At 38.9% G+C, this 27,118-nt stretch overlaps 2 protein-coding genes, 1 long non-coding RNA gene and 2 other non-coding genes across 10 annotated transcripts; 2 read left to right on the top strand and 3 right to left on the bottom strand.

Moving 5' to 3' along the window:
• The first annotated feature begins 8,018 nt into the window (after positions 1-8,018).
• LOC6034511 lies at positions 8,019-10,666 on the top strand. 2 transcript variants are annotated; one of them, XM_038256063.1, is made up of 3 exons: positions 8,020-8,407; positions 8,466-9,787; positions 9,842-10,666. In XM_038256063.1, exons 1-3 carry the CDS (start codon positions 8,145-8,147, stop codon positions 10,618-10,620), a joined length of 2,364 nt encoding a protein of 787 aa, XP_038111991.1. In that variant the 5' UTR covers positions 8,020-8,144; the 3' UTR covers positions 10,621-10,666. The 2 variants fall into 2 exon arrangements, with proteins under 2 accessions (XP_001844815.2, XP_038111991.1); XM_001844763.2 differs by having other exon boundaries at positions 8,019-8,407; positions 8,466-10,666.
• A 267-nt stretch (positions 10,667-10,933) lies between these two features.
• On the bottom strand, positions 10,934-11,004 carry Trnag-gcc. Its single transcript has one exon. It is a non-coding gene; the product is annotated as a tRNA-Gly (tRNA).
• Positions 11,005-11,799: 795 nt separating this feature from the next.
• Trnad-guc lies at positions 11,800-11,871 on the top strand. The gene has a single exon. It is a non-coding gene; the product is annotated as a tRNA-Asp (tRNA).
• Positions 11,872-12,003: 132 nt separating this feature from the next.
• Positions 12,004-14,912, bottom strand: LOC6034514 (RNA-binding protein 45). 2 transcript variants are annotated; one of them, XM_038255482.1, is made up of 4 exons: positions 14,499-14,911; positions 13,258-13,805; positions 12,725-13,198; positions 12,004-12,514 (listed from the first exon to the last, which is right to left on the bottom strand). In XM_038255482.1, the coding sequence occupies exons 1-3, from the start codon at positions 14,789-14,791 to the stop codon at positions 12,726-12,728; spliced, it is 1,314 nt and encodes a 437-aa protein (XP_038111410.1). In that variant the 5' UTR covers positions 14,792-14,911; the 3' UTR covers positions 12,004-12,514; position 12,725. The 2 variants fall into 2 exon arrangements, with proteins under 2 accessions (XP_038111410.1, XP_001844816.1); XM_001844764.2 differs by having other exon boundaries at positions 12,004-13,198; positions 14,499-14,912.
• Positions 14,913-19,434: 4,522 nt separating this feature from the next.
• Positions 19,435-25,025, bottom strand: LOC119768094. 4 transcript variants are annotated; one of them, XR_005277907.1, is made up of 5 exons: positions 24,803-25,025; positions 24,593-24,723; positions 20,104-20,213; positions 19,870-19,966; positions 19,435-19,755 (listed from the first exon to the last, which is right to left on the bottom strand). It is a non-coding gene; the product is annotated as an uncharacterized LOC119768094 (long non-coding RNA). The 4 variants fall into 4 exon arrangements; XR_005277906.1 differs by having other exon boundaries at positions 19,435-19,966; positions 24,778-25,025; XR_005277908.1 differs by having other exon boundaries at positions 19,435-19,966; positions 24,785-25,025.
• Between the last annotated feature and the right edge of the window lie 2,093 nt (positions 25,026-27,118).

Raw genomic sequence — 27,118 nt, 5'->3', positions numbered from 1 at the left:
TTCATATCCAGTATCAAAAACCATAAAGTTTGATACCCATATTGGCCCTACTCTTATGGTTCGGCAAATGCCCTCCATCGGAACATCCGCGGGGCCTCCGGCCACTCCGGATTGTGGCCACTACTGCCGAAATGTCAAATTTCATGTCCAATATAAAAACCATAAAGTTTGATACCCATATTGCCCCAACTCTTATAGTTCGGCAAATGTCCCCCATCGGAACATCCGGGGCCTCCGGCCACTCCGGATTGTGGCCACTACTGCCGAAATGTCAAATTTCATATCCAGTATCAAAAACCATAAAGTTTGATACCCATATTGCCCCAACTCTTATAGTTCGGCAAATGTCCCCCCATCGGAACATCCGCGGGGCCTCCGGCCACTCCGGATTGTGGCCACTACTGCTGAAATGTCAAATTTCATATCCAGTATCAAAACCATAAAGTTTGATACCCATATTGCCCCAACTCTTACGGTCCAGCAAATGTCCCCCCATCGGAACATCCCCGGGGCCTCCGGCCACTCCGGATTGTGACCACTGCTGCCGAAATGTCAAATTTCATGTCCGGTATCAAAAACCATAAAGTTTGATACCCATATTGCCCCAACTCTTACGGTCCAGCAAATGTCCCCCCATCGGAACATCCGCGGGGCCTCCGGCCACTCCGGATTGTGGCCACTACTGCCGAAATGTCAAATTTCATATCCAGTATCAAAAACCATAAAGTTTGATACCCATATTGCCCCAACTCTTATGGTTCGGCAAATGTCCCCCCATCGGAACATCCGCGGGGCCTCCGGCCACTCCGGATTGTGGCCACTACTGCTGAAATGTCAAATTTCATGTCCCGTAGCAAAACCATAAAGTTTGATACCCATATTGCCCCAACTCTTACGGTCCGGCAAATGTCCCCCCATCGGAACATCCGCGGGGCCTCCGGCCACTCCGGATTGTGGCCACTACTGCCGAAATGTCAAATTTCATATCCAATATAAAAAACCATAAAGTTTGATACCCATATTGCCCCAACTCTTACGGTCCGGCAAATGTCCCCCCATCGGAACATCCGCGGGGCCTCCGGCCACTCCGGATTGTGGCCACTACTGCTGAAATGTCAAATTTCATGTCCCGTAGCAAAAACCATAAAGTTTGATACCCATATTGCCCCAACTCTTACGGTCCGGCAAATGTCCCCCCATCGGAACATCCGCGGGGCCTCCGGCCACTCCGGATTGTGGCCACTACTGCCGAAATGTCAATTTTCATATCCAGTATCAAAAACCATAAAGTTTGATACCCATATTGCCCCAACTCTTATGGTTCGGCAAATGTCCCCCCATCGGAACATCCGCGGGGCCTCCGGCCACTCCGGATTGTGGCCACTACTGCTGAAATGTCAAATTTCATGTCCCGTAGCAAAAACCATAAAGTTTGATACCCATATTGCCCCAACTCTTACGGTCCGGCAAATGTCCCCCCATCGGAACATCCGCGGGGCCTCCGGCCACGCCGGATTGTGGCCACTACTGCCGAAATGTCAAATTTCATATCCAGTATCAAAAACCATAAAGTTTGATACCCATATTGCCCCAACTCTTACGGTCCGGCAAATGTCCCCCCATCGGAACATCCGCGGGGCCTCCGGCCACTCCGGATTGTGGCCACTACTGCTGAAATGTCAAATTTCATGTCCCGTAGCAAAAACCATAAAGTTTGATACCCATATTGCCCCAACTCTTACGGTCCGGCAAATGTCCCCCCATCGGAACATCCGCGGGGCCTCCAGCCACTCCGGATTGTGGCCACTACTGCCAAAATGTCAAATTTCATGTCCAGTATCAAAAACCATAAAGTTTGATACCCATATTGCCCCAACTCTTACGGTCCAGCAAATGTCCCCCCATCGGAACATCCGCGGGGCCTCCGGCCACTCCGGATTGTGGCCACTACTGCTGAAATGTCAAATTTCATGTCCCGTAGCAAAAACCATAAAGTTTGATACCCATATTGCCCCAACTCTTACGGTCCAGCAAATGTCCCCCCATCGGAACATCCGCGGGGCCTCCGGCCACTCCGGATTGTGGCCACTACTGCTGAAATGTCAAATTTCATGTCCCGTAGCAAAAACCATAAAGTTTGATACCCATATTGCCCCAACTCTTATAGTTCGGCAAATGTCCCCCCATCGGAACATCCGCGGGGCCTCCGGCCACTCCGGATTGTGGCCACTACTGCTGAAATGTCAAATTTCATATCCAGTATCAAAAACCATAAAGTTTGATACCCATATTGCCCCAACTCTTACGGTCCAGCAAATGTCCCCCCATCGGAACATCCCCGGGGCCTCCGGCCACTCCGGATTGTGACCACTGCTGCCGAATTGTCAAATTTCATGTCCGGTATCAAAAACCATAAAGTTTGATACCCATATTGCCCCAACTCTTACGGTCCAGCAAATGTCCCCCCATCGGAACATCCGCGGGGCCTCCGGCCACTCCGGATTGTGGCCACTACTGCCGAAATGTCAAATTTCATGTCCGGTATCAAAAACCATAAAGTTTGATACCCATATTGCCCCAACTCTTATGGTTCGGCAAATGTCCCCCCATCGGAACATCCGCGGGGCCTCCGGCCACTCCGGATTGTGGCCACTACTGCTGAAATGTCAAATTTCATGTCCCGTAGCAAAAACCATAAAGTTTGATACCCATATTGCCCCAACTCTTACGGTCCGGCAAATGTCCCCCATCGGAACATCCGCGGGGCCTCCGGCCACTCCGGATTGTGGCCACTACTGCCGAAATGTCAAATTTCATATCCAATATAAAAAACCATAAAGTTTGATACCCATATTGCCCCAACTCTTATGGTTCGGCAAATGTCCCCCCATCGGAACATCCGCGGGGCCTCCGGCCACTCCGGATTGTGGCCACTACTGCTGAAATGTCAAATTTCATGTCCCGTAGCAAAAACCATAAAGTTTGATACCCATATTGCCCCAACTCTTACGGTCCGGCAAATGTCCCCCCATCGGAACATCCGCGGGGCCTCCGGCCACTCCGGATTGTGGCCACTACTGCTGAAATGTCAAATTTCATGTCCCGTAGCAAAAACCATAAAGTTTGATACCCATATTGCCCCAACTCTTACGGTCCGGCAAATGTCCCCCCATCGGAACATCCGCGGGGCCTCCAGCCACTCCGGATTGTGGCCACTTCTGCCAAAATGTCAAATTTCATGTCCAGTATCAAAAACCATAAAGTTTGATACCCATATTGCCCCAACTCTTACGGTCCAGCAAATGTCCCCCCATCGGAACATCCGCGGGGCCTCCGGCCACTCCGGATTGTGGCCACTACTGCTGAAATGTCAAATTTCATGTCCCGTAGCAAAAACCATAAAGTTTGATACCCATATTGCCCCAACTCTTACGGTCCGGCAAATGTCCCCCCATCGGAACATCCGCGGGGCCTCCAGCCACTCCGGATTGTGGCCACTTCTGCCAAAATGTCAAATTTCATGTCCAGTATCAAAAACCATAAAGTTTGATACCCATATTGCCCCAACTCTTACGGTCCAGCAAATGTCCCCCCATCGGAACATCCGCGGGGCCTCCGGCCACTCCGGATTGTGGCCACTACTGCTGAAATGTCAAATTTCATGTCCCGTAGCAAAAACCATAAAGTTTGATACCCATATTGCCCCAACTCTTACGGTCCGGAAAATGTCCCCCCATCGGAACATCCCTGGGGCCTCCGGCCACTCCAGTCCAGGTGGTGGCCAGTTTCAATGATCGACTCCCGCGACTGTCATGTCTTAGCTGGTCCTTGCCTCCAAGCCATCTGCTCCCAGACCCAGGGTTGCCACATTTGATTCTGTATTTTTGAGGGTCAAAAATCTGTATATCTGTATCAGGGGGACGAAAATCTGTATTTGGAATCTGTATTGGCATTTTTAAACAATTTTTCAAAAATCAAAATATTCTTAATTGTTTTTAGTGCATAAAAATGCTATACAATCTTAAATTTAATGTTTGGGCTAATCCAGCAATGGAGAAAAAATATTTAAAGAATTAAAATTATTTAATTTTAATAAAAATCGGGAAAATCTGTATATCTGTATGTTTTTCTTAAAATCTGTATTTCTTTACATACAGATTCTGTATGACCTCATCACCTCAAAAATCTGTAAAATACAGATAAATCTGTATTTGTGGCAACCCTGCCCAGACCTCCAGGCCGTCTGCTACCGGGCCACCAGGCCATCTGCTTCTGATGTGTTCTCGTCGACGTCCAGCAATAGAATGAATTTTCGGGACCGACCGAGCCGAGTTTTGTTGGCTCGTCGACGATCCGAAAATTATGAGGTGGAGTGGGGTGATTTTAGATACATCAATCTCACGTCTCTCGATTGACTGATTGGGAAACGTTCGTTCATCCAACCGGCGTGCACCAAAAAGAGGGGAAATTTGCCGAGAGGGGAATTCGTCACGTAACGTTTTCGCTTCGCGAAAATTTTGGATTGACACCACGTATAGAAACCTTAGGACAAAGTTCTTTGTCAAAAGCAAAAAAAAAATAGTTTTAAAATCGCTGCCATTTCCCGTTACTCAACTGACAAAAATCGTGAGACATGTTATTTTAAGGGATGTTTAATGCACTTTCTGAATCTGAAATAACCCAGAAGGGTATTTTTTTCATTTAGAACAAAAAAAATCATTTTAAAATTACGTGTTTTTTTCTAACTTTGCAGGGTTACATTTTATAGTGTAACAATGTTGTACAAAGTTGTAGAGCAGACAAAAACAAAAAAAAATGATATAGGGGAAATTCTCGTATGTTTGGCAGGTTAAGCACTCGCTCCTAACTCCATCCAATTTGCTGATATTCACTATTTAAACAACTAATTTTGCAAAACTTTTCATAGAAACTTGCTTGCTCACTTCTTATTGAGCTATTTATCACTCGATTTCAGTTGAAAACGCTTTTAATTAGCTTTAATTGAATGTCAAAGTTCTGACCTGTCAACATTAGAGGCACGCTGGAATTAGATGCTGTTCCCCTATAGACGCAAGGGGTTTGCATGTACTCTTCACGGGATATCAGCATTTTTCCAGAAAGGTTTTTTTGAAAAAGTTATGATTTTGACCATTTTTGACTATTTTTTCGAATTTTTAACCCCAAAAACTCAATCGTGTGTTCTTAAAAGTATTTTCAGCTAATTTTTTATAAGAATGACCCCTTGGGCGATTGTTGTGGCTTGTGCACTGCTTGTATGTGGGGATTTTTCGAAAATAAAAAAAAAAACAAACCGAATACTCTCACTCATCACGAAAATATATTTTTTGAAAAAAAAAATCTGATTCTCACAATGCACGAGTCACAACAATCGTCCAAGGGGTTATTCTTATGCAAAAATAGCTGAACTTTCCGAAAAAATACTTTCAAAAGCACACGATTGAGTTAGGGGTTAAAAATTCGAAAAACTGGTCAATAATGGTCAAAATCAAAACTTTTTTAAATATCGTTTTTGTAAAATTCTGATAACTAGTGAAGAATACATGCAAACCCCTTATGTCTACATATCATTTTTTTTGTTTTTGTCTGCTCTACAACTTTGTAGAACATTGCTATATTCTAAAATGTAACCCTGCAAAGTTAGAAAAAAACGCGTAATTTAAAAATGAAAAAATGACCCTTCTGGGTTTTTTTAGATTCGAAAACTACATTAAACATCCCTTAAAATGACATGTCTCACGGTGTTTGATAGTTGAGTAACGGGAAATGGCAGCGATTTTAAAACTATTTTTTATTTTTTTTTTTAAATGAAAAATACGTTTTTTCGGAATTTTGACTACGCCATCAAATTGGGCGTCTAATTTTACACAAAAGTCCCTTTGACACCAAATTTCTATCTCTTCACGGTTGCGAGCTACAAATAACTAAAAAACGTGTCTTAGTAAAAAACCAGAAAAATGAAAGGGGTCGTATCGCCCCACCGTCACGAAATATCGAAAAATGGACCAAAATAACCCCTAAGAGCAGGTCGGTCAACTGCTGTGTGAGTTGGCGGAGAATGATCCAATTATTATTTAAAACGTGTTCTCATATAACAAATTGTTCTGTTTCAAAAACTAACAAAGACCAAAGACTTTGAGGATTTTTTTATTCATTGAAATTTTGCAAATTTTTAGCAGTAGCACAATCGGCATACTTTTTAATACTTTTTGATAAAAAATATTGAAAGTTTGGTTTGAAATTTAGTTCTATTTTTAACGTGATTAAATATGGGTCATTCCTTCCCAAATGATCAGGCGGCCGACATCGACCTTCACCAAACTGCTCATATTTGCCATGGGAGTTGTTTTTGCCTCAAAAACAAAGAATCCCAAGTTTGGTGACATTTTGTCAACACCCGCGCCCATGGCCGTCCCCCCTTTTTTTTAGATAAAAAAAAAATGCATAAGGGGTTAACCCTTAACACTGGAACGCCCAACGCATGTCCAACTTACACAGATTTGATCAAATTAAGTTTTGCAAAGTTCTAGAATGATCTAGACATCCTAATAAATCACTGGAAAGAAGAATCATCTTCATTGGTTGAGTTAGGCCCGAGAACCAGCGAGTTGAAGTTACCGTTCCAACTTTTTTGGAGCCTTGGGCGTTGGAATGTTAAAAAATAATCAAAACCTCAGGATAAATTGAATATTTCTTGAGATTAAAAAAAAAACGTTTTTAAAATTGGAAAATCCTGAATTGCTAGGCAAATGTTTTTATATCCAGCCATTTTCTACAATGTATTGCGTTAGAACATAGTAGGCCTTGTGAAACTTGAAGATAAGTGAAAGTCCCAAATGTATTTTATGCACGAAAAACATTTTTACTAAAAACTTAAAAAGCTAAACTGTGAAATTATATATCTTTCTGATGAATATTACGAAAATTGTTCAAATTTATTGTAACTAAAAAAATAACTAGTTTGAGTTCTGGGAATGTGCTGAAATTCCTTTTTTTGTGACAAGCTTTTCATCACGCTTGCTTCAATAAAAATAATTTTGTTGTTAATTTGAAATTAAAGATTTTAACCTTCCGAAAGTCGCTTGTTTCATACTACCTGTGCTAGTACCCTTACAAAGTGTGTACAAAGTAAAAGTCGCATACTGCCGGTGTGGGTTAATTATATAAAACATTTAGTATTTGTATATTTTATTTCAAAAATATACATATGGGCAAGCTTTTTATCGCATACAGAGACATCATTAAAATTGAACATGATAAAATTACAAATTAAACAAAAACTTAAAACTAACTTAAAATTAGGTTACAGTACATCAAATGATCATTGTATAGACAAAGAGAAATAACTTAACCTTAAAACAAATGAAAATGACTTCAACAAGAAGAATTCATGTGACAAAATAAACAAATAAATATAATAAATATAAAACTTTTAACCTCCTCCTACCACGTCCTTGCCCTGATAAAAAATCTGACTAACAGGATATCGTTGCCAAATAAAATTACAATTTCAATTACAATTTTACTGAACAATATCTTTAAAAAGTGAGATCTTATGGCATTTTTTTTTTAACTGATATTGAATTGTTGGATTTTTATCAAATGTGGCCTCATTTTACGGCCTTCCTGTTGATCTTTCGAAAAGTTTGTTCTGGTGGTTAAAAATTTGCAAAAGAGTATGAAATAGGTAAAAGGCTTGAACAGGAATTTATCCAGAAATTAAACATCAGTAAATTGTTTTTTTTTTATTATTATTATTATTACCTATAGTAGGTATATGATTTTTTTAATCTAGTGTAAAGAAGCAAACACGATAACCTTAAACTTAATTATCATCAATCGAAGACTAGATTTCCATTAGCTAATTTTGAATGGCTCGCGAGAGGCGTTACGATTTCTCTTCGTTACTGCGTTTGTTTTGCTCAAATTTTCTCTTGCGAGAGAAAGACGTTCTCGCTCACATTCTCTCGTTGAACGCCGGCCTTTTGACATTTTTGTCATCGCTTCGCTGTCAACGTTCGAGTTTGTTGTTTGTTTTGCTTCCCAATGACTTGATTGGAGTAGTGAAAAGTTTAGTTGGTTTTACTGAATTTTAACTTAAAACAAGTGACATAATCGTAACGATCATGAGTGACAAACCCGTCGTGTGCCGCACCTGCCGGAAAGAGTCCGCAGCGGAACGGGCCGGCGGCGTCTGTCACCTGCCCGTCGAGGCCGAGGACCAGCACGGCAAGTCGGTGGCGGAGAAGATCTACGAGGTGACCGACGTGATGGTCCGGCTGGACCACAGCCTGTCCCAGGTCATCTGTATGCAGTGCGTCGAGCTGCTGGAGATTGCGTACAACTTCCGCCAGCAGGTCATCGAGTCGAACAATATCTTGAATCATTGGTAAGAGGCCTCGAGTCTAAGATTATAAATTGTGAAAATAATTTATACTTTCTTTCAGTAAATTGGGCATGCTAGCGATTAAGGAAGAGCCGATAGATCCATGTGAAGTTAAATTAGAAGGCGATTCGGAGAACGAAACCGGTGGCGTGCCGCAGTCGAGCTCAAAGCGACCCTTTAGATCTACGTCACCGAAGCTACCGGTGAAGATGGCCCGCAAGTCGACGACCAGCACAAACAGCAGCACCGATAAGAGCAAGAACAAATCGCGAAAATTGTTCGCCAGAATGGCGTTGGAGAACGTTAAGGAAGTCAATGGCCGGATCCACTGCCGGATTGACGAGTTCAATCCGTGTGCTTACGCTCCCAAGACATTCGATTCCTGCAATTTCATTCGACACTTCCGGAAGCAGCACCGGGATATCGCCAAGCTCAAAGGGTTCTTTCGAGACGCGGAACGTGGGGAGGAACAAAAACCGCGTTCGTCGTCAGAGAAGAAGCAAACTCAGGTCAAGCTGAAGGTGGCATTGAGTGTTCAGAAGGTGATTGAAGGTTGCTTGAGGCTGGTTGCGGAGCATAACTTTCCGTTGAACGGTTTTGACTGGGCCGGGTTCCGGCTGCTGTTGGAAGGACTCGCTTTGAACGTCAATGAAGCTCAGGTTCGGAAATATCTGAGTCGTGCCGCCGGGTTGATCGTGGAACGGATCGTAAAGGAGATGGCTGGCCGGATGATATCAATCAAGATCGATTCCGGATGCTTGAACGAGCGGCACATTCTGACCGTGACTGCCCTGTTTGAGCTGCACAACGTCGTCATGTGCCGTGTTCTGGGCACTGTCGAGGTTGCGCCGGATGATTCACCGGAACAGATTAAACACCAAGTGCTGGACGTGGTCCGGCGGTACAATGTGTCAGTGGATCAGATTTATGCGATCGCTTGGGACGAGGGTGCTATGATCATCACTTCTAACCGTAAGCTGTACAGGCTGGCGAGCTATTCGATACAGACCGACGAGGTTTGGAATGAATTCGATGAATACGACGACGAAGCATCGGTCGTATTGACGCGGCGGGAAGAACTGTTGGAATCACTGGCAACGGAGCTGAAGAGTGACAAGTTTGTGACCGTTCGTGGCGCGATTCACAACCTGGAACAAGCTCTCGCAGACATCGTTGACCAGGCGGATCCCAACGTAACGGCGATCGAGGAATTCGTCATAAGCTTACGGAAGGACGAATGTCGAACGTTCATCGAGTCTCAGCAGGCCTCGCTGCCTCCATTGTGGTCGTCGGAACAGTGGATCAGCAAGTACAAAACCATCCACAGCATAGTCAAACAGGAGTGGTTCTTCTCAACGCTGAAGAAAGACTTTCCAGAGTTGGGTAAGACATTCTTCCAGTTCTTCAAAACATCTGACCAAATTGAGCAATTCACAGATCTTAAATCAAGCGTCTGGCAGTTCATGCGGGACCACGAAGCGGCTTTCTTGCCCCTGTACAAGATGATCAAGCAAATGCAGCAGCGTCACCAACCCTTCTCGGAGTTCTACATGCAGTGGTTGATAGCGATCAAAGATCTCCGTAGACTCACCGCCAATCGGTTCTCGAAATCCGTTACCGATTCGCTGACAACGTTCCTAAACTCCTTCAAGCAGAACATGGTCTTTAACGCCGCCCTCTATCTTGATCCACGCTTCAACTACTTTAAATCGGCTGTTTTCACCCCGGAACTTAAAGAAGAAGTTCAAAATTACATCATCGGCGTTTGGAACCGGATCAACGCATTGACTACCGGAATCGTCCCCGAAAAACCAAAGTCCGGCACTGACGAAGACGACGACATGGACCGGTTCCTTACGGAAATGTTCGGCGGTCAGGTCGACAACGCCAAGCAGGTCCGCATCGACGCCAACTGTCCGCTGATGCAGCAGCTCAAAGGGCTAGAGATTGAACCCCGTCAGCCGCACAACTACGACGTCTGGCAGCACTGGGTCGATCGCAAAGAGACGCATGCCGAGCTGGCCAAAGTGGCTCTGGTCGTGCTGTCCGCGCCAACCAACGTCATCTCGCTTCCCGCGACGTTCGGTGCGTTTTTTGCACCTGACCAGAACACCTCCCGGTACTCCAGCAAGATCCTGGAGGATATCCTCACCGTGAAGTTGAACCAACCGACGTTCAAGAAAATTATACCGATCATGATTGAAGTGAAGAAATAAATTGAATAAAATAACATTTCATTTAATTTGTTTCGTTGTTTAAGCATTTCTTGTGTACATATACTATCCTAAGCTGGATATGAGCTATCATTAAAAAAAGTTACAAAATAACTAAAAATAATTGTCGAAATAGTCGAAATTTCCCTCCCACTTACATTTACACACAAGATCCTCTGTAATTACTCTTAACTTTAAGAAAAATGTAATTACAAAAGCCGACTCGGTGTCAGCACCGAAAAGGACCTAATAAAAAAAAATTCATGAAAAAATAGTCGAAATTCCAACAAACTCAACAAGAAAAAAAAGATATTAATGCATCGGCCGGGAATCGAACCCGGGCCGCCCGCGTGGCAGGCGAGCATTCTACCACTGAACCACCGATGCCTCGTTGTATGGTGGGCTGTCGAAATCGCTACCGGCTATTTATAGCCTAACCTTGCCTGCTTAACGGAGTGGCGCAGCGCGGTCTACTGATCGAGGTTATAAATAGCAGTTGCGATAGTGTGAGTGAAGCCGATTTAAGTTAGGGAACATTATTTTATTACGTGTCGTGGGAATTTGTATTCATCGTTCATCAAGGGAGAGAAAATATTATTTTAAAAATAGGGGAAATTAATACCATTGCAAAGAACAGCTGCATTACGCAATGAAAAGTGATCATTGGGAGCATAGATTCGCAATCACAGACTTAAGAATCCAAACATCTGGATCAAAAATTTGGACGCGGCTTCATACTATTGCAACAGATTGTCTTCTTGATGTTTCGCACTGCTGCTCCACGGCAACTTCCAGCTTGCGCATCTTAGAATTGCATTTGATACACATACCACTTTCATAGCATTCGTGCATCATTTGTATAACTTTTTTGTCTGATTGTACGGAACAATTTATCATAGGGGTTTCTGTAGCTTTGACAACAACTGAATTGCGAATTGTACGGAACAATTTATCATAAGGGTTTCTGTAGCTTTGACAATAACTGAATTGCGAGTTTACTGAGTTGCTTCTTGGCCATTTCAAAACGTTGGAATCACATGCTCCAATATCAATTGATAAACCTGGAAAATTATGCTCCTTGAGAAACTCCACATTTCCCGACCTGAAAAAGAAACAACCACGTAAGATTTTTGGCAACATTGCTGGCCGTCTCGTCGCTTGCAGACCAGCTCTTTTCACATATCCTCGATAGTATAGTGGTCAGTATCCCCGCCTGTCACGCGGGAGACCGGGGTTCAATTCCCCGTCGGGGAGGACTTTACTTTTTGCTTTTTTTGTTTGTTGTTAGTATCTGAAAATGAAATGATGTTAGTAAATTGGTTAGTTTTTTGTTAGTTTAATTTTGTTCAGTAGGTGGGATGTTCGGATAACGTAACAAGTCAACGATTGTTTTATTTATTTGTATCGTTTATTTCATCACCGCCTTGCCGGCGGTAAATAATACTTAAATAATAAGTTTGAGAGGTGGACCTATAAAAAAGAAACTGGTTGGAAATGATTCAATCATGAATTTCAAATGCCTTCAGGGGTTCATAGTTCCGGTTATGCTGCGTTATAAACGTTCATTTCTTTCAGAAGGTTTATTTAATTTGTATAATTTTATATGATTTCAATTGAAGCAAATTTTTATACATTCCAGCTTTCAGAATTGTGTTTTTGGGGGATGTGTTTGACATTTCTACGATTCTATTTTAAAAATTACTTTTTAATGTGCTTACATTTGATTTTCATCATGTATCATTACGTGAACAGGCTCAGCTGATATTTTTCCTGCTTTCAAGTAGTGTCTTGTTTGTTCTTCTATCGTCCGAAATTCAAACAATTAATTCAAATTTCACTTCCGATGTTTTCCTCTAGTTTCAACGTTCATTTTGTCTGCGTTCAGAGTTTTAAAATTCTGCGAATGATAAAAAATCAGAAAAATGACGAGGAAATTAGCAACGACCGAGGAACGAATTGGGCTCAGCTGGAAGAGAAACTGGAAAAGATGGGAGAAAAAAGGAGAAACTGCCGGGATTCCGCTTGCTTCCTTCGGGGGATCTGCAACGAGAAAGAGGAATATCTGCGCGGCACGAGACGTCGATTCGCGCCGAAATGCAGCACTCACCTTAAGATTGATCCATCGGCCGCTTCCTCTTGGACTCGTTCTGCTCCATACACTCGAGCACCTTCAACCTACAGTCGCCGAGCTGGATTCCGTGAAGCTGCTGGATTGCGCGGTCGGCGGCCACTTCACTTGCGAACGCGGCGTACCCATGACGCTTGCCGGGGATCAAGTACACGTTGATCAGATCGCCGAACCGACAGAACGCGTCCTGCAGCAGCTTCACCGAAATGGCTTCCGGCATGCAGATGAAAAAGGCCTTCTTGGCGCACTGCGCATTCTGGAGGCCCAGAATCGGCTTGGGAGGTCCGAGCGGAGCTAGGATGTCGCAGTTTTGCATCTCGTCGCGGAACTCGTTCTCGTAGCGGACGATGATGCGCTCTCCGATCGGGTACTCCAAGCCGTGGATCTTATCCAAAGCTCTTTGGGCCTCATCGCGACATGCGTAGACAACTGAGGCCGTCGTGTTGATGTCGTCTGAGTAAGAAAGGAAGTCGTTAGATTTGGTTTAATTCTACACATTCAAAATATCTTACTTTGAGTGACAATGTTGCAGTACTTCATGCCCGGAGCAATGTCAAACAGCCTCCACAGACGGTCTTGGTTCAATCCACTGCTGCAGATGACCACCAGCTTGACATCCCCACCGGAGCGGTTATTCTCCGGCGAGTGCGTCCTCTTTCGGCTGTACTCATTATTGCCATTATTGCCGCCACCATTTCCGTACCGGCCTCCGTCGTTGCCCTGGTTCTGGTACTGATTACCCTGATAGTGTTGCTGCTGCTGCTGTTGCTGGTTCTGCTTCAGGTTCTCCCGCGGCAGACAGAACTTGGCCCGGTAGCTGAAGTCACAGCCCTCGATGGCCAGGGCCGCCTCCAGGAACGAGCTGAACGTGATGTACGCGGCGCATTGCGACTGGTTTTTCTTGTCCGGCACGAGGCGAATCTGGGTCACGTTGCCAAACTGGCTAAACTCGTCCCGGATGTCGTCCTCGGTCTTTGAGATCGGCAGCACAGCAAACAGTCGCCGGAACTTGAACTCGTTCACCTCCTCCGGGCTGCCGTCTTCCTTTTTCTTTTGGTAGCTGTAAAAAAGTTGTTTTTTTTTTTATCTTATTACATTGAACTACAATATCATAAACATTAAAACGGCCAAGCCTAATGCGTTAAGTTAACTTCAGAGATGTTTCATTGAAATGTGTTAAGTTTGAACATTAATGGTTAAATAATAACACACATCTGAATAAATTATAAAAATAAACCAAATTTATTTTCAAATTTCTACTTTCAAAATTTCAAAAGGAGTCATGTTGCGATGTAAACAAACTCACGAAGACCTTGAGGTGGAGAGTTATCTACGTGCGCATGTATTGCGTGTACGTACACGAAAAAGATTGAGGTTAAATTTTGTACCCACCAGCAAAACAAATGGTGTGCTAGTGTGCGTGAGAGCAGGTTTAGATAGCTCTAGTGGCAATGAAACTAACACATGCGCTTTCAAATCGGTAAAAATGGCGTCTTATCATTCAATAATTTGCCGGTAGAACCAAAAAAGTGTTCATGCTATCTCGTTGTTCTTGATTTTATTTTGGAACTCACTCAATCTCGGATCAAGAATTTTAAAATCATTCAATATCAATTTTATCCCAATATCCCCATCTAGTAGCCTACTCGCCGGCAGCATCACTGGCAAAAGTGCGCCATTTTGTTTGGGATCCGCCTAATCCGGCATAGCAGCAAACTACCCAAAAGCAAATCACACTCCGCCGAAAACTCACCTCGCCGAAATCATCACCTTAATCGGCCGCGTCTCATTCTCAATGTAGGACCCGTTCTTCCGGAGACCCCGGGCCGCGGCCGACGTCTGGGTAAACTTCACGTACGCCACCCCCTTGCCCTGGCCGGTCTTCTTGTCCACAATAACGACACACTCCTCAATCTCCCCGTCGTCTTCAAAGTGCCGGACCAACTGGTCCCGCGTAATGTTCCGGCCGCAGATCACAAACAGCCGGCTCATCGGCGGTTCCTCCGAGATTTCCTTGCGGCCACCGCCGTTGTTGCCCTGGTCCATCGTTTAAAACACTTGGAAAAATCCCGGAAAGGTGGCACTGATTTTATTTTTGTCGAAAAGGAACGCCGAGCACAACCACGCAGCAGGCCACTTGATGAAGTGTCAAGTAAAATCACCAAGAGTTTGACGTTTCGTTTCCAAGTGAGAGAGTTGTTTTGGATTATGGCAGATTGTGGGAGAGAGTGATGAGAGAGGGACTTTTTGACTAGTTGTGTTTCCCGTCGGTTCGGGGGAATATAAATAAAATAATTGTAATTGTAATTTATTTGGTAACGATATCCTGTTAGGCAGATCAATTGAAAATATTTGTTTTAGATGTTGAACACAAAGCATAACTACCTGTTCTGACAAAGTTAGACAAATTGTTCTACCTTTAAAAAAATAATGCAAACAACTATTATTACAAAAAGTCTTTAACAAACCCACCGTTCTAAAGATGGTGGTGATCTGGCTTGGTAGAAAAGTGCATCTGGCTTGGTATAACATAAACATAAAAAATGGCGCGTTTATGTTGCATAATTTGATGAATCTCATAAAAGCCATTCAAAGGAGACGCATGGTTGTTTGGACATTGGCTTTTATATGTTTTCTCGAAAATACCTTTTTCCTACTAACTAACCTTTTGCAATTTAAGATGAATATGGAATTTGGCTTTTTTTAACAATAGCCCCTAACTCCATCCAATTGGCTGATTTTCACTTTTTGAAACAACTTATTTTGTAAAACTAATCATTGAAACTTGCTTGCTCACTTCCTATTGAGCTATTTATAACTTGATTTCAGTTGAAAATGCTTTTTATGAGATTTAATTGAACGTCAAATTGTATTCAATTTGAAGTTTGGTTTTTTCAACTATTATTTACATTTTTATTTTTTACCACCAAAAAGTGACAGTGTATGTCTACTTCTTTTTACACATAAAAATTAAAAGACAAAAGTACACAAATAACAAAATGCAAACCAGACTCGATTTTCCGGAGTTTTATTATCCTAAGATTTCTTGGATAATCGAATCGTGGACAAAATATAAATTCTTTCACACTTAAAATGTTGTAACTTTTACTATTAAAAACTAAAACTGCGAGCCCTATTTGGTCAAATTTGTGTGGTTGATAGCCTCAACGACTTAAAACAAGATAACAAATCTTGGTTCGATAAAAAAAGAAGCAAATACATTTAGACATAAAATAGAAAAAAAAACATTGTCTATTATTTGGAGATTTAGTAAAGGCTAAATCATTCATATAAATGAGAGGAGAGTAAAACCTCTTTTTTAGGTAACCTCTCATTTTCATTCACTCAACCAAATGAGCGACTCTTTTGAGTTGCTCATTCGTTCTTTTTCAAATTTATGACGTAAAAGGCTATTTTAAAACATGAGGAAATATGATAGTTTGTTATTGATATTATTGATATGAATTATTTGTTATGAATCTTGAATTTTTAAGGATTTTGCCACTAATTTTACTAGCAAAACTAGAAATTTGAAAATATTGATTTTCAAAACTTATAAATGAGGTTCAAATATTGTTAAAAATGCAGTTTAGAAACTTTCAATGAATATTGATGAGAAAAAAAAAAAATAGACCCCTCAACGAAATATGTCGGTACAGCTCTTAAAATGTCCGTAAAAAGCTCCTCTTTACAAAGGATTAAACGTTATCCTAAAGTTCTTGAAAAGATACAATTTTGACTAATTTGGCATTTTTTATAAACATTGCAATATTTGAAATTACATGTTTAATCCCCAAATCTATTCTAATAGGTACTACAATATTTTGGAAATTCAATTGATTATATTTTTGAAATTAATACAAAGACACAGCCTTACATTTTTTCGCATTTTTAAAATTATGGAAGTGCACTACAAGGATTCCCTTAAGACAAATTAGTAGGTATATTTATTGCAATCATAATATTTGCATTTTGATGTTTCCTTTTTTTCAATGCCATTTTTTTAATGTTTACCTGAATTATATATAATTTAATCGTCAACTCAAATCAAGCTGTTACTTGAGCGTCAAATTGAATGATTTGCCATCATTTTGTACCCGATTGAATTAAGCGCTGTTCCTCTAAGTGAGGAAACGTTTATTCAAATTTCTCCAAGACGATCAATGGATATGATTTTTTGTGCGCATGCGCTGGTTTTAATGGCGTTTTTGGTGTGGCATCAATATTTTTAAGTAAAATCGATTGAAATCGATTTTTAGAAGAAGAAAAAAAACCGATTGATTTTTTTGTGTGTTAGTTTGAGCTCAGCGAATTCTACTCGAGTGATGGGTTGATTTCAGCCTACTTCGATCAAGGTTAAAAATCGATACCGATCGATTGATCGATCGATTTTGGCCAAGAGTTATGGTATGTTTGGTTTACATTGTAACGCAGGCATCGCTGCTGGAACCGTCCATCGGAAGCTAGAATGTTCCAGTTGGCTTAGATTTTTAAAGTCTCTTTACTGAGTATATATATTGACTAAGAATTGTAATTTTTGTTAGACCGTTTCCGGTTGTATGCCACCACTGGCGAGCAGCTCTCCAAACGGTCTTATCTAGATATTGAAAATGGGTTGGTTGTCAGTTCAGGAAATCATAATTGATCTGCACATGACCACACGACGGACTTACATATATGAGAGCAAGGGAAATATTAGTCAGCTGATTATTAAACGTCTCTTAAATGCTTCATATATTGGAGTTATAAAACATTGACTGCGCATGCGTATTTTAAAGTATTTGCACCTTTTCACAGATAACACACTTGTGGAGTTTTTTTTTTTTGAAAAGGTCCAATAAACCAAATTTTCAGTTTTTGCTTTTTGGGTGTGACTCAATGTGGTTAAAAAAAAAGAAAAAACTGGAAAATTATTTTATAGGACCCTTTTTTTAAAAAAAAACTCCAGACTTGATCTTTTAGTTTAAATTTGACAAAATATTTATTTTAACTTGATGTTCATTTCATAAAGGTTTTCATCTGAATATTTTTCACATAATTTAAAGTTAGGGGAAATATACCCATTTTAATCACTCTAAGCCGTTCGACCAATTCTCATCACTTTTGCCGTTTTTCGCTATTAAATCAACATTTTCAGATGTATCAACAATGGAGAGTTGCTTGCTCACTCTTATTTGAGCTATTTATTACTTTGGAACAGTCAAAAACACTTTATGAAAGCTGTAATTCATGATCAAAGTGCTGATAGGCCGATAATAGAAATAGGCTGAGAAAGGGTATAGTTCCCCTATAAAGATTTTTTTATAAAAATCTTAAAAAGCAGTTTTCACCTTATTTTTTCATTCTTTTGGAGCAATCGCTAAACATTTACGTCAAAGCAACCTTCTACCTAGAACCTGGAGTTGCCATGATATAATGTAACCATCGTTTAGAAATGATCTTATTTCGAGATGTTCATTGATCATAATTACTTTTTGACGGATCATTTCCGCTCTGATCGACTCAGGCGACTCAAATGATCAGAAAGTCTCGTGAAACTGTGAAATTATCCCAGCTTTCCGGCTATGCAAAATTCACTTTGTTCCCATGAATGTTAAAATGAAGGCATGCGCAATAGCTCCCCGAGGAGCAAATGTCCAATTATTGGACATTATTTGACATTATCGATGGTTGCGTTAATAAGACAAAACTTGACAATAAAAGTTCGATAATCATTTCGATCTGAAATCATAAAAAAAACAATTGTATTACATAACTCAAAATTTTTGAAGTTGAAGTCAGTAAATGGAGTAAATTTGTCAAGGTAAGATAGATTTAGACTTCCAGAACACGCACCAATCGAAAGAATTGAATCTTAGTGAATTTCCTACCAATAAATAAAATCCTCAATTGGGTCCTAAAATGAAGCTTAGATTGCTGATATTATTGTTTACAGCGATAAAGCTTATTTTTCTAAGTACAATGACCCATTGCACGACCACAAAGAGTTAAAAATGGATTTTTGAATCAATTTTGAAAAATTAACCCCGCGGTCCTTCTTGACAGAAAAGCTCCTACTTGACAGCTCTTTCCAAGGGGACCATAGTTGATCCATCGAAAAAATGTTGTCTTGACAAAAAAAATTTTTTGCGTTAAAATGAAAAAAAAAAGTGATCAGAAATGGTTTTTAATCGTGTTTTTTACCGTTGTACATAAAAAATTACATAGGGCTTTAGTACCCAATTCCGGGTATCAATACTTAAACAACCATGCGCTGCGCACCCCGTATATTTACTACTCCACCAAATAAACATTATTGGTAGGAAACTCACTAGGATTTAATTATGTCGACTGGAGTGTGTTTGAGTTCAGGCTCTAAATCTATCGTACCTTGATGAAACTGAATCATTTACTGAAATTAACTTCAAAAATGTCGAGTTGTGTGATGTTTAGGGTTTTCAAAATAACTAAACACCACGCGTCTCCATCATGTTATAAATTAAAACACAATTTTTATTAAAAAAGACGCTCCTGAACTAATTTTTTTTTATACTGAAAAAATGAGTAAAACAAACACGAGTTTTGTGTCCACAAAATGAACGTATTTATTTGCCAAACTGTTGACATGAAATGCTGTGGGAAAAAGAGCTCATTTTGAGATTGCTACTGAAGCGTACATTTAGTTATTTTGTTGATTATTTTTGATGCAATTTCAACGCGTTCGTTCATTTTATTTAACAGTAAGTAAGAGTTATTATGCTTAAGATTGCCATAATTTTGATGATTTGCTTGTTAATTTACAGTATTACATCGATGAGGGAAAAACAGCTGCAGTTACATGGAGATAGGTGTGTTACTTTTCCTAAAGTCGCTGCTAAACAGACCAGTGTGCAGAATCGATCGAATTTTCACTTCTTTAGACTCGATCCGGGGTGTCATCTGGTGGCCGTTTGCAGAAACAATCCGGTGGACAGGCTGCCGGTGGGGAACTCTCCGTGGGACAGTACGTGCAACGCTGTTGGAAGTCCTCACTGGGAGAAAAAATATTTTTTTTAGTGAAATGTACTTTGTTAAAGAACAATAAGAAGTATCAATTTTGATTTTCTTATTGCTTGTTTTTATTAATGTAAATATAAAATAATAACAGATCGTTTCCTGCTAAATTGCGAATCAAATGATCTGTGAAAGGATTTCTTGATTTGAATGCACTGATTTTCAACATCCTCGAGAAGCATGAAAAAGCTGTAAAGAAACGAGTAGATTAATGACAAACTACTTGACAACAAGCATCCTTTACTTCATCTATTATTAAGAACATTAATTACAACTCAATTGCGAGCAGTCCCTCATTCAAAGTTGCTAATTGAATAAATAATCACCTATTTGAATAGAGGCAAGAGAGCACCTCTTAAGCGTCGTCAAGAATGAAACCGTTTTCTCCCAAAATCAGACAAGATGCCACTCGACCTTCCTCCACCGTTGAATCGTCCTGTGAAAAAAGGCAAACAAATTAGAAATGCTTAGTATGTTTTAAGGAAGAGGACCGTCGTCGTTATAACTTCCGATGCGGAACACGTGTAAGTGTGGCTTTAATTTGGCAGAACAGTTTGGCAGGAAAGCAGCTTCTTCTTCTTGTTGCAGAGGGTAGAGACAAGTAAAGTGGCAAAGCAGTTTTCGTGAAAATCTGTTGAGATTTTTGGGCATGGGAGAGGGGTGGGAGTAATGATCTTCGTCTATGAAGGGTGTAATTGAATTGCTCGGATTATGTTGTTTGGCTTGTTGGGTGCGGAGAACGATTTATTTTTCTCTGTTTATGGGCTGGGAAAACATACTTTAGGGTGTGGAAGTGCATTGTATGGTATGAGACGGGATGGTGATTATGTGAGAAATATTGAAGGATTATTACTTCTTTAATCGATAATTTTGTAAAATATATCGTGAAAATCTCAACAATATTCGTCAAGGCAAAGGATTTTGGGCATTTTCATTTAACCATTGGTCCAAAATTCTGAAGAAGTTTATGCACAATTTAACACATATTGTACATTTGTTTTTTTTCAATAATGCAACAAATGAAATAAAAATTGATTAAAATTTGAAAAGTAGTATTCGAGAACAAAATATTTTTTTTGTTATTCGTTTATTTACTGAGGGAACAGAATCGAGGATCTTTTACTCAACCAACCGGCGGTCGCATACGTGTACTTTGTACACAGTTTGTAAGAGCACTTGTATGAAATGACAAAACAAGCGACTTCCAAAAGAATAACCAAATATTTGATACGGCCTTGTGATCCGAAAGGCTTCACTATAAAAAAAATGGTTAAGCTTATGGTTGTAGAATAGCAAATTATTTACAAGTTTAAAATTTAATTTTCAAGAATGGTAAGCTAATTGCTTCATACTAATTAATTGAAAAATTCTATCATAATTTTTGATTATAAATGTAAATAAACATTTAAAATACTTGAAAATTTACTATAATAAAAGTAATAAAAAACATGATCTAGTATTTTACAAGTAAAATATGGTATGAATACTATGATGTAAAATAAAAAAGGCTTTTATTGCGCAAAATGTGGTACCGGAGATATTTTTTTTTAATTATGGACTTTGGAAAATATTGAAAACATGGTCATACAAATGTCCAAAATGAGTGTTTTTAGCTCTTTTCAAAAGTATGGATGAGTTTTTTTTTTAAATTTTTGAATTGTTTTTATTGAGAAAAAAATTAAAAATTTCAATCAAGCATTGAAAATCGAAATAAAAGTTCTTGTCATTGAATATAAAGGTAAATTAAGTGACACAGAGAAAAACATTTTTTTTTACAAATTTTTAACCAGCAATCAATATCAACTGAGTCTAAATAAAGGAAATTTTCTTAGCCATAGAAAACAGATCTGTTTTTCTTTCGTTTTTTTTTTAATTTCAAAAAACTGAAACTTTTAAATAAAATCAACCTAAAAATGCCTAAGTCATGTTCAAAAAATTTATTTTGCGTCAATAAATGATAACACAACAATATGCTTGATATCTTCAATAAAAAGAATTTTCACAAAAAAAAAAACCTTATTGGTTCCCAAAATGTAAAACATACCGAAAATTAAAAAAAAATATACGTAATTTAAAAATGTGATAAAAAGTAAATTAAGAAATTTGTTTTTTTTTCGCTTGACTATTTTTCCTCTGCGCAGTTCAATACCTACAACTTAGCTGATGCAACTAAGTCGATCAGAAATTTCCTTCTCAAGGTAAACATTTTTGAAAATTCTCATTTCCATTCTGTGTGACAAGTCTTTTCACAATTTTGAACTAAGAACAGTTTAAATTAGATTTCAAGTTGCAAGTTTTAATTGAATTCAAAAATATCTTCAGATTCATAGGAATTTTCAGTAGAACAAGTTTAATAGTAAATATCATTTTTTTTAAATTAATTATTCAATATTGGTTTTTGTGATAACAAAATTTTATATTCCTACGAAAATAAAAATAGATTTATTTTGATCAAATTTGGAACTTTTTATTATTTATACAGCAATTCCCCACGAAAACAGCATAGAAAAAATCAAAAGTGCTCGGATCGGGCTCAAAATTTTTCTGGGGGTTCCCTGGCCGAAATAATTAGACCCGTATTTTTTTGTTTGGCCATTAGGGTGACCTACGCCGTCTTAGGGTGGTCTGAAAAATGGCCATTTTCGTAGATTTTCGCAAAAACCACTTTTTTCAAAAAATCATAACTCCTCGCCATTTCAACCGATTTCAATTGTCTTATACGCAAATGAAAGGTGATAAGTTGGCCTATCAAAGAAAAATAATAAAAAGTTTCAAAAATCTAGCCTAACATATGAAAAGGTCGAATGAAACTTTAAAATGCCGTTTTAACGGTGTCTGGACCAAAGAGCCCATGTCTGAAAATATTTTTATCAGATTCCCGGACATTTTACATAACATACTAAAAATGGGAGGAGTTCATTAACAGGATTCTGAGATATGATTTTTTGAAAATAAAATCCGTGTTTATCGACGCGCCGCGCGCAAAAACACGAAAATGACAAAATCGGCAAAAAATCAACTTTTTCCACTAAAACTGCGAAAAATTCAGCGATGACCTATACTTGTCTGGGTACCAAAAGTTGCGTCTTTCAATTACGAAAATTTTGGTACCCAGACATGTATAAGTCATCGCTGAAATTTTTAAGTTATCGTAGTTTTAGTGGAAAAAGTTGATTTTTTGCCGATTTTGTCATTTTCGTGTTTTTGCGCGCGGCGCGTCGAAAAACACGGATTTTATTTTCAAAAAATCATATCTCAGAATCCTGTTAATGAACTCCTCCCATGTTATGTAAAAATGTCCGGGGAATCCGATAAAAATATTTCCAGACATGGGCTCTTTGGTCCAGACACCGTTAAAACGGCATTTTAAAGTTTCACTCGACCTTTTCATATGTTAGGCTACATTTTTGAAACTTTTTACTATTTTTCTTTGAAAGGCCAACTTATCACCTTTCATTTGCGTATAAGACAATTGAAATCGGTTAAAATGGCGATAAGTTATGATTTTTCAAAAAAAGTGGTTTTTGCGAAAATCGACGAAAATGGCCATTTTTTCAGATTACCCTAACACGGCGTAGGCCACCCTAATGGCCAAACAAAAAAATACGGGTCTAATTATTTCGGCCAGGGAACCCCCAGAAAAAATTTGAGCCCGATCCGAGCACTTTTGTTTTTTTCTATGCTGTTTTCGTGGGGAATTGCTGTATATACATTTTACAAAAAAAAGTATTACACTTAACTAAACAAACATTTCATTGTAAATTTCTCGAATGAATCATTCAATGGTCGATTTGACCTAATAAATTAAATTTAGACACTTTTAGGCTGAAATTTATAAGAAACACAGTGTTGATAGTTACCCCGGATTTTTTAATAACAATTTTTAACGAAGCTATTTTTAGAGCACCATAAAAAAATTTTTTTTTTGTGAAAACGTACTAGAACATTGTATGGCCTACCCCAGTACATATTTTAAAAATATTAATCTTGAGACAAGCCTTACCGATTCAATAATATTTAAAAAATAAATTGAAATCCTATCAATGTCACCCTGGTTTACATTAACTTGAAAACATCTTTAGTTAAATTTCTCTCACTCTGAACAAATGAATTCTGAACTTGCTCACTAGATAACTTAACTGACAATCGAATTGGGTTACTGTATGCATAAAATAAGTTATGGCAAACTTGACAAATTTTGATTAACACGTTTTTATTTGGTGTCCAGTTTGTTGGGATTATAATGTTGGATTACCCCAGTACATGCTTTAAAAAATTGAATCTTCCGATATATCTTCATAGTTGAAAACAATTAAATATTACCTAAAGAATATATCTGCAGTTTTTTTTTAAAAGGTCCAATAAACCAAATTTCCAGTTTTTGCTTTTTGGGTGTTTTTGAATCCGTCTTGAGTCACGGGTATTAAAAAACACCAAAAAAGCAAAAACTGAAAATTTGGTTTAATGGGCCTTTAGAAAAAAAAATCCAGATATTACCCTGGTATCCATCACAATCCTTAGATGTTAACACTATACCACAAAATTTGATGGAATGTTTAATTTTAAGTCAAAAGAACTAACCAAATAAATAGGTCAACTACGCCCTGGTTTTTGCATTTTTTTATTTTTTGTTATTCCTTTCCTAAATTTAACAGAAGATTATACATTTTGACCGTTATTCCGACAAATGGATTTCAAGTTTAGTGTGCTTACAATAAAATACAGTTAAATCAAAGATTTTTAAATTTAAGAAATTAAACGACTTGGTTTGAATTACACTTTGGAGTGGTAACAAGTAAGTAAAGTTGTGCTAACCTTTATGATAAATTCACACGAACTCACAGCCTAATTGATTCAAAAGTCACCATCAATGATCACATGCACAAACTATCCCATCACAGTAAACACAAACAATCCATCACGCTCTGGTTCAGTTCCACGTCAATCTGCAAGAAGCACTCCAATCAACTACCCGTCGAACAATAACTGTTTAAATTTACCCATCACCTAGGCCTACTATGTTACCTCTTCTATCCTGTTATCGAATCAACAGAACCATCGTCACTCCTGGCTAGACTCCGAGTAGGCTCTGCTCGCCATCCAAGAAACAATGAAACACTCCGCCGGACCAAAATCCGTTCAATATTTCAACCGTCTGTCATCTGCTACCAGTCCGGAACGATTTCTCCCTGGGGAGACCGACCATCCGGTGTGTGTGAGCATGCGGAAAGGTAGCAGATAATAGGCGACACGGTCTTTTGTGGCACGTGGCCGGCTGCTCACGCGTGGAAAGTGGCGCCAAACGCTAGCTCTGGTGGTTGGTGCGTGAACTAGTCCGTCCGTCGCTTGCTGTGATGGAATGTCCTGTTGGGGGGTTTTTGGAGACTGCTGATTGGCTGGCGTTGCCCCAGTGGGGGCGTGTTTATCCAATTTCGATTCAATTAGGTGTATGAATAAATGTTACGCTCTCACGTTTTATGGGGTTGGTCGGATTGTGTGTCTATTTGCACCGTTTTTCATTATGTTGGAACTAGCAAGGGACTCGTTTAATGTTGTGAATGGTATGCAAATTGAACATGTTTTATAGGATTTTTTGAGTTTACAGTTTTATAAGAAAATATACAAAGATTCCAAAGATTACAAAAATACTATAATTTGTCACGAAACAAGATTTAAATATTTCGTATTTCTTGCAAATAATTGATAAATGAATAAATATATCTTTAAAAAAAAACCTTCGTTTCAAAATATTCATTAAACATGCCCATTACCAAAAAAAAAGTTGATAGAATCAAAAACACATATGCCACCATCAATTTGCCAGTTTGTTTCTGTTGGCATCCTCATAGACACGTCGTTACACTTGTATAATTGATTTATAAGCCTTATTCAAAAGGGTACCTTCCTCAACCCCACTTCTTCTATTGTCTACCGTAATAGAATTTAAACAAGATTATTGATTTTCTCCTGGGAATACAGCCCCCACACCCTTCACTCATCATCGCTTGGCAAGAGTGAGTAAGTAAGCTAGTGAGTGAGTGAGAGTGAGACAAAAGGGCAGGTACTAGAGCGGATTAAATAAATGATACAAAATGATTATCACGACGGCGAATCCCAAACAGCATCATCGTTCCCGTCTGATGGCGCCCCGGGCAGGGCGAATGTGCGGAGATTTTGCGAGAGCGCGTAATTGAATGGCTGTTTGCGGTGTGAAAATTAATTAAATTCAAATTGAGTTGTTTATATTTGTTGGCAGCGAAGAAGTTTTGATTCGAAGAAGGTTTTGGAGTGGGAGGAATGATTTATTGTTGTGAATATTTTCAGACCTTCTTACAATTTTATTTATGTATTGTTTATTAGTAATGCTTAAATGTTTCTTGGAAATAAAATTAGGATTTCATTAGGGGAGAGTGGGGAGACTTGATCCCCGGGGACACTTGATCCCAAGCCTGTATCTCGTCAGCATGTGGGTAAAACAATTAGCTTTGTTCTAGAAAGTTGTGCGAAATTGACTAAAACTCATTGTAGAAAACAAAGAAAAAATTAAAAATGTTTGGATTGAGTTACACACATTTTTCTAAGAAGTGCTGCAAAAACTTCCAAGAGATCTTTTTCTTTGTTTTGATAAGTATAGAAAACACTCAAAAATTATTCAAAAAATATTTTTATACATGAATTGTTTGATAAACATATCAACTCCAAAACCCTTACGCATTTGACGTTAAATTTATCGTCATACTATTTTTACAATCAATTGTTTAAAAAGTGCGTTAAGGAGACTTGATCCCTGCATTTTTACAGTCACTGGAATCAGCCTCAAGATTAAATAATTTGCCTGGGTTTTCGTACATAGTTTCCTTTAGTATAGTTGTACATAACTAACTGCAGTTTGAACCATTTTTCAAAAGTTTTGTAAACAAAAATTACCAGCTTTTGTAAACATGCTCAATTTTGGTCTAAAAAAGAAAATTTTAAGTTTTTAAATATTTTACATGCTAAACTTGTTATATTTTGAACACAAACGTACAGGTTTAATGTGAAATTGCTGTATCTTATAGAAAATTAAAAGTTTGGATGAATAAGAAACATTTTGCTTAAGATTTCTTCAAAATGTTGAAAGGGGGATCAAATTACCCCCAACATTTTGAAAATGCCGGTTTAAAATATTTTTTTAAAAGGCTTGGCATTATTCGTAGAGTTTATCTGATGAAATACCCTTATCAGCCAAACATAGTTGAATGTTTAAGCTTTCAATTCATGCAAAAAGATCATAGTTTTGTGAGAAATTGACAGAGTTATGTGCGATACAAAAAAAGGGGATCAAGTCTCCCCACTCTCCCC

The sequence above is a fragment of the Culex quinquefasciatus genome, chromosome 2, assembly GCF_015732765.1.
Source record: "Culex quinquefasciatus strain JHB chromosome 2, VPISU_Cqui_1.0_pri_paternal, whole genome shotgun sequence".
NCBI lineage: Eukaryota > Metazoa > Arthropoda > Insecta > Diptera > Culicidae > Culex > Culex quinquefasciatus.
Note: the sequence above shows the minus strand (reverse complement) of the source record. Positions and strands in the feature narration are given on the sequence as shown.

Coding starts and splice junctions, on each gene's coding strand:
- LOC6034511 (XM_001844763.2), top strand. CDS start 8,145: ATGAGTGACAAACCCGTCGTGTGCCGCACCTGCCGGAAAGAGTCCGCA. Junction 8,408..8,465: donor AACAATATCTTGAATCATTG/GTAAGAGGCCTC, acceptor ACTTTCTTTCAG/TAAATTGGGCATGCTAGCGA.
- LOC6034514 (XM_001844764.2), bottom strand. CDS start 14,791: ATGGACCAGGGCAACAACGGCGGTGGCCGCAAGGAAATCTCGGAGGAA. Junction 13,806..14,498: donor AAGGTGATGATTTCGGCGAG/GTGAGTTTTCGG, acceptor ACTTTTTTACAG/CTACCAAAAGAAAAAGGAAG. Junction 13,199..13,257: donor CTGCAACATTGTCACTCAAA/GTAAGATATTTT, acceptor TTTCTTACTCAG/ACGACATCAACACGACGGCC.